General features: G+C 55.7%; 2 protein-coding genes across 2 annotated transcripts in view; both read left to right on the plus strand.

The window, feature by feature from the left end:
• Positions 1 to 5,617: 5,617 nt before the first annotated feature.
• On the plus strand, positions 5,618 to 5,854 carry VOLCADRAFT_36764 (uncharacterized protein; the record flags this gene model as incomplete). The annotated part of the gene is made up of 1 exon (XM_002952439.1): positions 5,618 to 5,854. A coding segment is annotated over one exon (237 nt), but the record flags the coding sequence as incomplete, so codon positions are not given.
• A 6,228-nt stretch (positions 5,855 to 12,082) lies between these two features.
• Positions 12,083 to 13,788, plus strand: part of VOLCADRAFT_105540 (uncharacterized protein) — a gene marked incomplete at both ends in the record, with an annotated part of 6,062 nt that continues 4,356 nt past the window's right edge. The window contains 2 exons of the mRNA XM_002952440.1: positions 12,083 to 12,131; positions 12,212 to 13,253. Coding sequence (XP_002952486.1) covers positions 12,083 to 12,131; positions 12,212 to 13,253 — 1,091 coding nt within the window. The remainder of the gene's footprint in view (positions 12,132 to 12,211; positions 13,254 to 13,788) is intronic.

Raw genomic sequence — 13,788 nt, forward strand, 5'->3', positions numbered from 1 at the left:
GAGCCGAGCAGGGGCAGGCCTCACAGCGCAGATCCCCAGCTCCGCAGCACCGCCCGCAGACGGAGCAGCTTCCCTCCTCCTGGAGACCGCCTGCCGGCACTGGCCAAGGGGAGGATGCGGGGCAATCTAATTGAGCCTGAGCACAATCAAGTCGTACTCGCTGGGCGCGGCCTCGGCCCCCCACGGGAAAAGGCAGTGCCGTCGGCCCTTGGGCAGGACAGCCGATACCACATACGGGGTTGCCCCTTGCCCGGTGCCCACGACGAAGCGCCGAAACCACGAGCGCTCTGGCCAGTTTGGCACGACGACAGTCGCCCGTGTGCTCCAGTCGAGCCTCGCAGCTGCCACGATCTCGAGCAGCACCTCCCCGACCAAATCCTTGGGTGGGAAGGCCCACAGGACTTTGCCAGCGAGGGTTGCCGCCTGACCCAGCACCGACTTATCCGGGCTGAAGAAGGTGGAGCAGCCCGGCTGTGCGTTGATACCTAGCACGTCGCAGCAACAATCCACCGAGGGAGCATACGGCCCAAACCCGACCAGGGAGCGGAACGTGCGAGGTTTGAGGCGCAGATTCTGGCTGCGGGCCAGCTCCAGATTGCGGCTGAGCCGGTCCGCCCTGACGTTAAGCTCCCCGGCGATATGCTCTGCCCGCACTTCGAACTGGTGCCGCACCGCCAGCAGCGCCAGCTGTCGGCTGACGGCCCGCCCGTCTGGGATGCGAGTGGAACCATGGTTGATGGCCGCTACTGCCTGGGTGTTGTCGCACCGGACCAGCACCCGGCGCCCCGCCAACCGTGGCGCCCAGGACTGCAGCGCCCGCAGGACCGCTGAGAGCTCCAGCCAGCCGATGTGCAGTCGTCGCTCCCCTTCGGACCAGTGGCCTTGCACCTCGGCCTGGTCCCAGGCCGCCCCGAAGCCCGCGCCACTCGCATCTGTGAAGATGGTGGCACCCTCTTCCCCCAAGAATTCCCCCCTCACCAAGTCCAGATTGGCCATAACACAGCGCTTGATGCCGTCCCAGACGGAGGAGTCCGGGCGGAGGACGCCCTGCCAGAAGCGCAGGTCATCAAGAGCCTCCTCGGGAAGGGCGACTGATGATGGCGGGGGGTATTGAAGGGTGCCGAGAGCGTCGTAGATGCCCTGAAGGAATGTGTAGCCCCATCTGCATGCTCGCGCCCCAAACGTGAGGCGGCCGGCGAGCGTCTGAAGGTCTCCTCCGCGGACGGGTCCTGTGGGGGCCGCCTCTATGATGGCGGTGACTTCACTGGCATATCGCTGCCGCTTGTTGGGGGCCATACCCATCTCCATGCGGATGGTGTCGAAGAGCATGCCCAGGAACTCCAGCTGCTGCAAGGGGGCGTCGCGCCCCCGGTCCTTGCTGGCCTTCCACTCGAGGCCCAACTCAGTGCCGATGTCGTCGAGGACCTGAAAGGCGCCCTGGACGTCCGCGTGCGAGTGACCCATGATCATGAAGTCATCTACGTAGACGAAGATGCGCGCCTGCAGGCCCCGGCGGTCGCACTCCTGCTGGAAAATGCTGGCGGCGGTGGTGGTAAGCTCCACGAAGATCGCTGGGCTTTGACTGGCGCCGAAGGGAAGGGAGACCCATCGCTGCAGCTCGCCGGTGGAGGGGTGCCGGAAGGCCATGAATCGGTGCGCCTCTGGTGCCAGCTTGACGTGGTGGAACCCGCTCGCCAGGTCGCACTTCCCCAGAAAGCCGTTGGCTGGCAGCTGTTCGAGAAGCGTGGCGAGATCAGGGAGTGGACAGGGGAGCTTGGTCATGCACTCATTGACCCCAGACCGAGAGGGGTCGGTTATGGGATGGATGGAGCCATCCGGCTTGAGGACAACGTGCAGGGGGTTGACGACGGCCGTGAAGTCGGTCTCGGAGCCATGCACGCTGGGGTCATATTGCTCGGTGACGCCGGAAGCCAGGAGGTCATCGAAGTGCTGGCTCATGTCGGCGAGGTGCGGGAGGATAGAGGGATAGTTACGGAGGTGGTGGGACGGGTTAGGCTCCGTGTGGAATGTCCAGACGGCCACGTTGCGGGACGCTGGCATGTCCACTCCATACCGCAGCCATGCCTCGGTGACGAGCTTGCTGCCCGCCTGCCCGAACCAAGGGCGCCCCGAGGCCGGATGGGGCGGTTCGGGGATCAAGGCCGCCGCCACTAAGGCTGACGCCTGTGCTACCACTGCTGCAGCGGCCTCTGCAGCTACTGCGTCGGAGACCATCTCAAGTTGCTGCGGACGCGCGGGGCCCGCACCTACACTCATCGAACGGGACAGGGGGGGGAAACCGAACCAAGCACCCCAGGAACAATCAGCTGCCAACCTCCTTATCCCCGAGGAGGGGGCCGATATCGCGGTGCGCGCCCTGTCTATCGCCCGATGGGGAGGGCAGCTCTAACCCGCAGCGTGTGTGGGGGGGGCCTCCAACTGGGCTAAACGTCAGCAAGATGCCTCCTTATCCCCGAGGAGGGGGCCGATATCGCGGTGCACGCCCCGTCTATCGCCCGACGGGGAGGGCAGCTCTAACCCGCAGCGTGTGGGGGGGGCCCTCCAACTGGGCTAAATGTCAGCAAGACGCCTCCTTATCCCCGAGGAGGGGGCCGATATCGCGGTGCATGCCCCGTCTATCGCCCGACGGGGAGGGCAGCTCTAACCCGCAGCGTGTGGGGGGGGGCCCTCCAACTGGGCTAATCGTCACACAGACGCCTCCTTATCCCCGAGGAGGGGGCCGATATCACGGTGCGCGCCCTGTCTATCGCCCGACGGGGAGGGCAGCTCGCGGACAAGGCAGGTACGACCCAACACAGGGCAACGCGGGGTAGTCCCTCCCCAAAACACTGACAGGCGCACTAAGCAAGGCACGCTGCACTATAACTCGGCCTCTTCATGACACGCAAGCAAGGCCCAAGGGGGACGGGGTGCACAAGCAACCCCTTATGGAACTCACGTTGGGCAGCGACGTCCGCTTGTTGTTGGGCGCCGGCCGCCTTGATGGGTATGCCCCCAGGCCCCGGCCGCTCCTGTGGCGTTCCAGGGAGGGGGCAAGCGGCGGCCGGCGCCTCCGCGACCTATGCTGAGGCTGGTGCCCCATGGGCGCCCGCCCGCAAGCGCGCCCGAGCCCTGTCGACCACTGCCTGCTGCTGGTTCCGGGGCATGGCCTGGAGTTGTGGGCAGTTTCGAAAGTGGTGGCCCCGCTGGTTGCAGATTAGGCACGTGATGTCCTCGGGGCCCTCTTGGGAGCCTCCCCCAGGGGGCAACGTGGCGGCGAAAGGCCGCTTGGAGCCGGACCGGCTGGCTGACTGAGTCTGTCCTGTAAACGCCGCGCCCAGGTATGCTCGCTGCTCGGAGGAGAGAGAAGCGAGGCAGGCGACGAGGGAGGTCTTGCACGGGTCCCCATCCCTTGCCAGGCGGATGACCTCCTTGTAGGGCAGCAGCTGTGACATGTCGTTGAGCTGCTTCTGGGTCTGCTGCGCCTCGGATGCTGTCTTGTAGTGCTGCGCCACCTGCACGGCCAGCTGCGCCCGTGCTTCAGGGTCCTGTGTCCCGTCGAACTCTGCTGCAGCAGCCTGAGCGGCCGCAATGTTGTGGTTGACGACGCGGTTGGCATGACTGTTGAAAGCTGACTGGTCGGACGCCAGGCGCTGTCCTCCTGCCGCCTTGAACATCGATCCCCACTCCGGCACAGCGTCCAGGACGTCCTCCCGGTCTGCTGCGAGGCCGAGCATATCGCTGAAGGGTCCCAGCAAGCCAGGGGCAGCGGTCAGGTCGGCTGCCAACAGGCCTCCGGTGGTGGCTTGGCCCAGCGAGCGCTGGAGGGGTGCGTTGAAGAGGTGCGGCGGGGGGGGCGCATGCCGAGCTACTACGACACCAGCCTGGCGAGGGGCCTCAGGTCGAACGGCCGCTGGAGGGCGGGGTGCCGGCCAGGCGGCTGCGGCCGCCTGGGTAGGAGCTGCGCCGTGGGCGGGCTGCGTCTCGAGGTTGCCGATGATCGTCCGCGCCAGCTGGTTGTACCCACCGTTGTCGACTATTGTTTCAAGGTCAGAGCCCGCCGGAACACGAGCCCCCTGAGCTCCGCCCTCCGCGGTGCCCTGGACGCGACCGTGCTGACCCGGCCCACCCGAGCCACCCGGTCCCGCGTTGTCCAACGCGGGGAGCTCACCTGCGTCCTCCTCGCCCACATTTGGGAGGGGGTGCCAGCCTTGCAGCGGCACACCGGAGACGAGCTGAAGTTTACGCTCCTGGATCGCGAGCCGAGCGGCATCGCGAGTCTTCAGGTCCGTGACGGACGGGTTGGCTCGAAGGAGCCTCGAACGCTGTGCATCATACTTGCGCCGAATGGACTCGATTTTGGCTGTGTGGGCCTCTTTGGCTGATTTCGAGGCCCGCGCGGGCAGATGCTGCTCCTGCTGTCCGAGGTCTGTCGCCAACGCCTCGTCGATGGCCAGGAGCTGATCTTCTACCCGTTGCAATATGTCTATTTCATCCGATGAAAGCGGTGGGAAGGAGACCAGCTCTCGGTCGCAGTCGGCGGTCGTGCGCAGATGGTCAAAGGGCGGCATGTCTACAGCAACCAACACCGGAAGAACTGACGAACTGAGCTGCGGATGATAAGACCGATATGACCGAAATGAGTTGAAGATTACAAAGAAAGGTCGCCTTTTTGCTCCGTATCACCACAGGTTTTGGGGTCGATCTGTGGGTAAGCGGGTACCGGTTTTACGGGTGCCTGAAGGCAGCCAGTGTGTGCAATAATTGCCTGGAAATGTGGCAAGTCGATGGTGCGGAAATCAGGTGGCAGAGGACACGACAGTGGAGGAGGAAACGACAGTGCTGCAGCTGGCCTTCAAAACCTGGAAACCACAAGCAAAGCTAAACTATCGAAATAGTTATAACGGACCCAGCAAGCTTCAAGAAAGGTTGTCAAAGAAAAGAAAAAGGTCGTCAAATTCACACCGCTGACCAACGGACAATAACAGCGGCAGCTAGCAGCTGTTCTGGTAAAGAGAGCTTGTATCAACTAGCAGTCGAGTCCGAGATCGCCCGGAAGATAATTCGACAAGACTAAACACCACCGATCAAATAGCAGTTCAAAACAACCAACTAACTGCACCGTACAACGCCGCTCTGACGCCCCTCTTCAAACCACATTTTCGGCTACGCCTAAAATAAGATTTACATTCACGCTAGTAACGGACGAATACATAAGCATTCATTTACCTTGAAAGAATAAAGGAATTCTATAGCTTCTTACAAATTCGCCTATCAGCAACTCTCCCTGGTCGTTCAAAAGTTGCTTGAAGATTCTACCATCTCCATACTATGAAGGAGCGCTTCTTCATTTCTTCATTTTATCTGAACCTTAACGTATCCTTCCAACACAATGTCCATGGACAACGGTAATGAGGTCGGCGCCTACGAGTTTGACCGGAACGCCCTGGACAACATCGCCCGTCGGCGACAAGATCGCCCGCGCAAGAAATACAGCCAGCATCGTCCAGTGGATGAGTTTGGAGTACATACCATCCTTGCTTTCGGAGAATGGGGAATGATGCTGCGAGCGCGTTCAACAAAATCATGTGCGAGAAGTAGGTACACGGAATGCCTAGGTACACAGGCTCCCAGGTACACAGGCTCTCAGAATCCCAGGCTCCCAGGCACACATGCCCTCAGAATTCTAGGTTCCCAGGCACACATGCTCTCAGAATCCCAGGGTCCCACGTTCCCAGGTTCCCATGCTCCCACGTTCCCAGGCTCCCAGTTCCCAGGCTCCCAGGTTCCCAGGCTCCCAGGTACACATGCTCTCAGAATCCCAGGCTCCCAGGCACACATTCCTCGCATTCCTTCCATCCTCTCCCTCCTATCTTTTACGTCAATTACATCCCTCGTGTCCTTGTGGACGATTTGTACATTAACGTTGCAGATGTGCTTTCTATTATGAACGATTAACTCCTTACACTTCTCTACCTGCAGTATTCGAGTACAAGGTTCTATGTTTGTTACGACGTTTTGACCGATGTTCTATGCTTGCTGCTTCACGTTGTCATGTTTTCTGGTTTCTGGGATGCGTTGGGAAGATCCTGAGCTTTGTTGTCGGAAAAGACAAACACGGCAATACAAGCAACATGAACGTGCTCTTCACCCTCATGTCTTCCCTTTCCTCTCCCTCCCCTTTCTTCTTTCCCTCCTTTCCCTTCTCTCTTTCCGCACCCTCCTTACCCTGAAGGCGACTCCTCTCCTCTTCCTATACTCTCTCCTCCTCTTCCTCGCCTTACTGTGAATACTTTGCTCATTAATTTTGCAGACGGACAGCTTGGTTTTAATGCGCAACTCCTTACACACTCTTCCTGCAGTTCTCGAACACAACGCTCATTATTGCTAGTTCTTTTTTTTGTTTCTTCTTTTTACTTGACGCTTCCCTTTGCCATTCTTTTGGATGTCATATCCCATATGCCTGCTGTTCGGCCACTCCCTTACACTGCACATCTTTCGGACTTCTGCGCCCTTCATTTTACCATACTTTCCATATTATTCAATAAAACCTCGCCATCTGGCCCCGAACGCAGCGCCTTGTTTTACGGCGTTCCTTCCGAGCATGCTCGTCCATTTCATCCAACATCTAGGTTCTTGCCCACCTTTTAGGTGGGCAAACCAATGGTTGCCGTTGGTCAGGGTCGTATGTGAATGAGGGCGCGATTTAGGCGACGGCCGACTTCCTGCGAATGCGATTGTTACAGTGGACCCCGAACGGGTCGAGTGCAGCGCCTGCGCCGCACTTGCCGCACTTCAGGACGAGCACTTAATGAAGTACAATTGAAACAAGTACTTGCCGCTTTGCGCACAGCATAACTTACATGAATGATAATAATAAATATCATTTCGATGTCACGCACTGCACCCTACAGAAGACCGCCGCCGGCCGTAAGTACAATCAAAACCTTCAGTTGTCCACCGAACACCAAAGACTACTCAGAAAACTACTTCATCAATCGATTTCAAAAGTAGTCATCTTTAATAGTGAATAAATGATGTTGGCCCAACAAGTAATAGCCATCTTCCCTGAGAACATCAGATTTTCAGATTTTCTTGAATATTTCCCGCATGGAAAATATTATGTAATGTTTCCCTTATGTCTTCGGCTGGCGACTCACATTGGCCATATCTCAGGATAGACGAGCATAGGAACCCTAATACCCTCAGCGTTTGTACTTCCGCCGTAACCCATAAAGTTCAATACACCTTCTTAGCGCATTTCACTCATCAAGTCCTGTGTATCAATGATTGGCCCACCTCGCTAGTCGTCAAAATTTCGACGGACAGCAACTGAACCTAACTGGTTCCGGACGTACACTTCCGCCCCATGAGCTACGGCATGACTTACGGCCGTAACCCATGCGGGCCTTAAAAGCTAGTCCGCAGCTCATGCAGGCTTTTATGGCAAGCCAACAGACACACTTTTGCGTAAGTGGTCGTTAAAAGGTGGCTGCGGCTGCGTGTAAAGGTATGTTCCTGCTGTCTGGGAGTAGTTTGTCCAGCCATGCGCGCTTCCTGCTGGAAATATAACACAATCTCACGCACGCACCAAGTGACGTGTGTTGTCGTTATTGCCATCGTGTCGCTTTGTTTGATTGTATGCTTCCTTATACATGTAGGTATCCAGCAGCAGGGCAACGAAGGCCAACACAAGCGGCCTCCGAAGATCTGCTTGCTTTATGGTAGGTCTGGGTGACTTGCTGCTGCTGATTATTGGATTTGTGGGGTGTACACATGCAGTTTCTGTGCGCGCGTGGGTACAAATGCAGTTTCTGTTTGAATTGCTTGCACTGCTATATTTACCAGTTCACATGCTACGTTACGTTAAGACTTTTTGGGAAAAGTGGTCGGTTCGGACATGGTAACGGTACGTTACCGGTAAAGTGGACGAAAAGTCTAAAGTGACCCGGGGGGGGGGGGGTGAATTTCGACCCCTCGTACCGTTACCTGAATTGCGTCGCCAATTTCGCGAGTTATAACAAACAGCCAAGCCCAATCGCTTATAAAGACCACATATTTGACAAATTGTGCGCGCTTTGCACTCCGACCGAATTTCTAGTCACACCGCTGCAGTTTATTTTGGAAAATGAACAAGGACAACGCCGCTCGTGTTGCTCGCCCGCGCACGACCCCTTACATAGCCAATATGTAACCCATTGTAGTATCAGGGCTGAAGCCATCCGCGAAATGGCAAGTCGGCCGCACTTCCGGCGGCATGGGCCGCGCCGCGTCGGCCCAAACGCGCAAGCACTGCCATTGAGAATTGAACATATCCTCAAGGTTGGCAAAAATTACATCCATAGCGGCCGCTAGGGCAAACGCCATCGCGGCTCGCGCGGGATGCAGTGCCATTCAGAGGTCGGCAAATCCGGTGGGTCCTGCGGGTCCGTAACACAGTACCCGCAGCCGAAATTCGGCTTAAGGCCCCGGCTGCGGGACCCAAATGACCAAAATTCGACCGAAAGACGTGATTGAAGCCTCTATTGCGGCCCGTAGGGCCGCGCGCTGGACTCGAACTCTGTGTTTGACTTTGTAAAAGAATGTCACGACCACCTCTACACAATTCGGTGACGGTTATCACTGATACATTATTACATTTCTAGCGTCTGTACCGATGACTTGCAGCTGCCGCAGCACTTGACTTGGTCAATTGTGGACTTTGGCATACCAGATATTGGTCCCATGTGGCCTATCCTATACATAATCTTCATCATATTGCTTGTATTTTTAACTGCTGACCGCGGCATCTCGCCGGGGAACGAAGGAAACGCGTGCAGAATTTTCCAGCGGTCGACAACGCACGTTGGCCGGCACGCTGACCGGTCGTAAAGCCACTGCTGATCCCCCAGCAACATATATTGAGGCGGAAGAGCCGTTACTTGGGCCATCGGGCAGCGCCGGTGAAGCTCTCCAGGTCTACTTTTCCCAGCACCACCACCTCCCACCTCCGGAAACGCCAGCACCGTGGCCCTTCCTCCACAGAAGAAAAGGCACACTCAAGCCAACACTGCCGCCACCGGTCCCAGTCAGCAGCCAGCACCTCTCCTGCCCACCACCCCCAACACCACCGCTCCCGAACAGCAGCCGGCAACACTCCTGCCCCCCGCCACCCCCAATGCCACCGCCAACCTGCAACCAAGCGCACCAAGTCCACCAATAAGATCGATGCCGTTGGTGTCCCCCCGGGTTTGAGCGGCCTCGTAATCCCAACGAGGACATTATTTGGCTGACTGACACTTGTGGTGGTGATTTCAAGAGCTGGGCCTATGCACTTCAGGGCTCGACGACGGTCATCTGTTTTTTTGCGACACACATAAGGAGAGTAACGCCACCATTTCCCGCACGAACTGGGATCGCTCAGCTTACACCCGGCACGAGGCCTCCTACTCCCACAAAGCGGCTGTAGTCCAGTACACGCAGGATCAGCAGCAACAGCAAACTGACAAGCACCTGGCCATGACCGAGGTTGCCGACAATCCCTTGTTGGCTCTGTTTTGTGGCGCATACATGGTCCTGTACCAAGCCATGCCTTTCACTCACTTCCCAACGATCTGTGAATACATGGACTGGCTTAAAGTACCAAACATCACCGGCTTAAGTTCAACGAAGGTCTTTTTGTGAAGCTGAGTATGTCGGGTCCTTGAAGAAGGAGGATGCAATGTTGAAGGGGGCGATGGCCAAGTACAAGTCCTCCACTAGGATGCACCTTACACGCATATCACCGATAAGGTCGAGAATATCCTTCACGCCCCGCGCTTCAACCGCATGCGGTCGGCGATGAATAGCTCGGGGGCGATGCTAACTTCATGGCGCAAGAACTTGCTTGGCAACGAACCCTTGCCCCCCCTGCAATGTGTACGGGACGTGGAGCCCTGAAATGCTGTCTCTTTTGGCGCCGGAAGGCGCCAAAATTTTTTTTAGGTTTATTGACCGAAATTATGCTCTCCCGCAGCCGTAGAAACCGATTTGCCGACCTCTGGTGCCATTGCTGTAGGCAGGGCTGCCAATAACCCGTCAATTATATATTGCGATTCTAAGGGGATGTGCTGAAGTTTTGGCCATTGAAAGACATAAAATGGAGATGGTTTACACAGCTCGCGCCAACGAACACAACGTCGTCGTAATGTCCCATGTGAACTGGGTGACTTTTTCAGGCCCACTTTTCCAAAAAAGTTTTCGCAACGTAACGTAGCATGTGAATCCAGTATTACAAACATAAATGCATGCATGTGTATTGCTCATAAACGTTTACAGTCGGTAAGAAACGTCCCTTACAGCATCTTCATCGCACATCCTCAAAATTGGTTTGACAAATAAGGAGTGTTCCACCGTTCATGTGTGGCAGCTGATGAGTTGCAGCAGCGGCACATCTTTCCTTGCTTGTCTGGCTCCACTTTACATGCGGGTGCACGTGTGTACAAAGAGCGGGATTGTGTAAGAGGGATCAGCTCCCCTGGCATCTCCCTGAGTACTCTTTGCCTGGTGTTACATTGGTGCGAATTGCTAGGAGGTGGGAACTCCCCGGATAGAATCCGGTTGCGAACATATCGCACACCAGGCAAGATGCAGCATACTCTTACCCCAAAGATGGATGCCCGGGTGGGCGAGAAGTCTACCAGCTGAGTAAATACAAAGTCCTCCATCTCGGACGGAGACTGACGAAATGTTACAATAACAAACATACTCACAATCCTACGGGATCTCAAACAACCAAAATCCTACGGGATATGCCCGGGGGCGCCCGAGGACATTCACTCGAGGGGGGGAGGGATAGGTACCTTCCTATCCAGTAGGAAGGTACCGACCAGCCCACCCTACCTCGCTACCTGGCAAGCATACATAGCATCCTCGAGCAGAGAGGCTTATGATGAGAGCGGGGAACGAATCATCACCAAAGCTTTGCCATTACATGATGGAAAGTATCACGCATCATATGATAGAAGGTATAATGCATTATACTTTCTCGTGCGTCTGAAACTATGCCGTCTAGTATCTAATTGCGCCATCCATTCTTTGCTTCAATGCTTCTAATAGCAGTTTTTTATCCATAAAATTAATCTCCTTGAATTTTAGTAAAGTTACCTTGAGATTTGAGTACCCTTGCAATATTACCAGGTTCTTTTATTGAAAAGAACATTTGCTTCTTTTACAGTTCCTCCTGTGCCTGTAATTTTATAAAAATCATTATAGATTGGCACTGAAGCAAAAGTGAGAAATAACATGCCAAAAATCAGTAATAATAAAGATGTTATGCCGCCACCAACACCAATTTGCTTGTTCTCTTGAACATATATGTATACCGTCGTATAGTATGTACGATAGTGTTATATCACGTCCGACGTGAGTCTATTCCAGGAAAGAACCGAACGGTGGATGCAGATCCCGTGATATGCCCAGGATACTACATGTAGGGAGCTCCCTATCTCGAGCTAATTTTGCCATAAACCAAGCCGCTCTGTTGCAACATTGCATACATAACCTGATGCATTCATCACCTTCCTGCTGTCATTACCTTCATCAACAACGATGAGGTACTTTACTGCGGAACGTATGTCGCTTGAGCAGCAAGATTACTAACACCTGCTAACAGCACTCATTATTGCAATGTGGGCAATTGCCCACGAGGCCATCTGCACATACATGTCTCCATTTTGTCTCCTGGCCTTCATTCACGCATGGGACATTCCTTTTTGCATTTTTATTGCCATACATGGTTACGTTAGTTCCCTGAAGGCCTGCCTACCCGTTATCTGCTGCAATATGTACGGCACGCAGGGCTAGCTGCTGGGAAAGTAGTGACACCGACATCAGCTTTAGCTACTCGTCTGTTTGGCTGCTGCCAGGGTAGCTAGCTGAGGCAGCCTGTACATACACACATCCGCAGTGTGTACTACACTGCGTGAATCAAATTCACTCGCACATCGAGCCACATATATGAATAAGTGCAGTAATCAAATTCAGGGTGTAACAAGTCAGGCGAACTACAAGAGCAACAATTAACTAGCCACTGGATTATAGAGTGAAGACATTGCAGCTACCAATGTTCGCCAGTACCTTGAAGGTCGTAATGGGCACACATCGTCATCAAGGTGCGGAAATAGCATGAGCAGTAGTCGCCTCAGCTGCCGCCAGCATAAGTGGAACTATGTCTGTTGCTGCCCGCCGACAGAACGACCATCTAACTGTGGCTTCCACCGATACTTCCCGCCGAGGAGGCTCTGCTTGCCCACCACCGCAAACGTCCTGCTGGTACTGCTGCCGGTGGTGCTGCTGCTGAGTGTGCAAAAGGGAGCAGCCAGCAGCTCATCACCACCGCCCCCTCCCCCGATGCCGCCCGTACCCAACTGTGGTCCGGTGACCGTCCTGTACCGTGATGGTGTCCCTGTCAGCGCTATTCGGACTCCCGTCCTTGCAGCAGGGACGGGCCAGGAGATCAGCACCGCGTTCATTTTGCAGGATATGGATACGGATTTCTATGCAGGATTTTACTTCAATGGAACAACAAACATCGTGATACGCTGGGAACAACCAGAAGATTGGATGACGAGTTTTGGCTTGTTATCCGAAGCCGAATTCAATGCATCTTACAATGGCAGTGCAGGCTGTGTTCCGCCAATCACATCCGGGGGTCCACTTGGCTATGTTCGAGTAGGCTCTGGAACAACAGTTACCTTCCCCATTTTCTATTCTACAAGCACCGACTACTCCAGCTTGATTCAACCCTGTGGGCCCCCAACAACATTCTACTACCTCGTGGCCCTGTTCAATGAAAACGACGGCAGCCTCGCTTGGGCAGCAACTGACTGGGTGGCTGCCAATAATGCTACCAATCCCATCTGCCCGGACTCCCCCACTGCCTGGGGCTATATCAAGTTCGGCATAAGCTACTGCCCCTGCCCGGCTCAGCCCCCGCCGCCAAGTCCCCCACCTCCGCCACCTATGCCGCCTGCACCATCCTGCGGTGTCATACTGACAACCAGCCAAGGTGTACCAGTGTCGGGTATCAGGGCCCCATTTCGTTCCAGCTGGACCGGAGAGGAGATCAGCCCGGCATTTATCTCTGTTCAACCTGACCCCAGCATCCCTGACCCAATTGCTGCCCTTGGCCTTCCAAACCTCGTGATTGAATGGCAGCCAGATAGTACCGTCTCGGTGTACGGAAACTTTTTCTTCGAGAGCCAATTTCAGAGCATGTATAATGGCAGCACCGGGTGTCGTGATATAAGCTCCGAAGTTAACTATGGTTTAGCACAATGGTGGCCGGGCCAAAACGTAACACTCCCTTTAGGGTTAATGTTTGGTGGTTTTGTGGTTAATTATTTTCCGTGCCAAGACGTTACGTTTTACATTATACTCTTTGCCAAAAGCATATTGCCCATGAATGCATCCAGCTCACTGCCCGCCTGGATGGCAACTGACTGGGTGGCTGCCAATGATGCTACCAACCCCATCTGCCCGGACTCCCCCACTGCGTGGGGCTATGTCAAGTTTGGCATGACTTACTGCCCTTGTTCGCCTCCCCCTAACCCTCCACCTCCACTGCCACCCAGCCCGGAGCCATCGCCCTCCCCACCATCGCCCTCCCCACCATCGCCCTCCCCACCGTCGCCCTCCCCACCATTGCCCTCCCCACCGTCGCCCTCCCCACCATCACCCTCCCCACCATCGCCTTCCCCACCATCGCCCTCCCCACCACCGCCCTCCCCACCACCGCCCTCCCCACCATCGCCATCCCCACCATCGACT

This window comes from Volvox carteri (genome assembly GCF_000143455.1).
Source record: "Volvox carteri f. nagariensis unplaced genomic scaffold VOLCAscaffold_30, whole genome shotgun sequence".
Lineage (NCBI taxonomy): Eukaryota > Viridiplantae > Chlorophyta > Chlorophyceae > Chlamydomonadales > Volvocaceae > Volvox > Volvox carteri.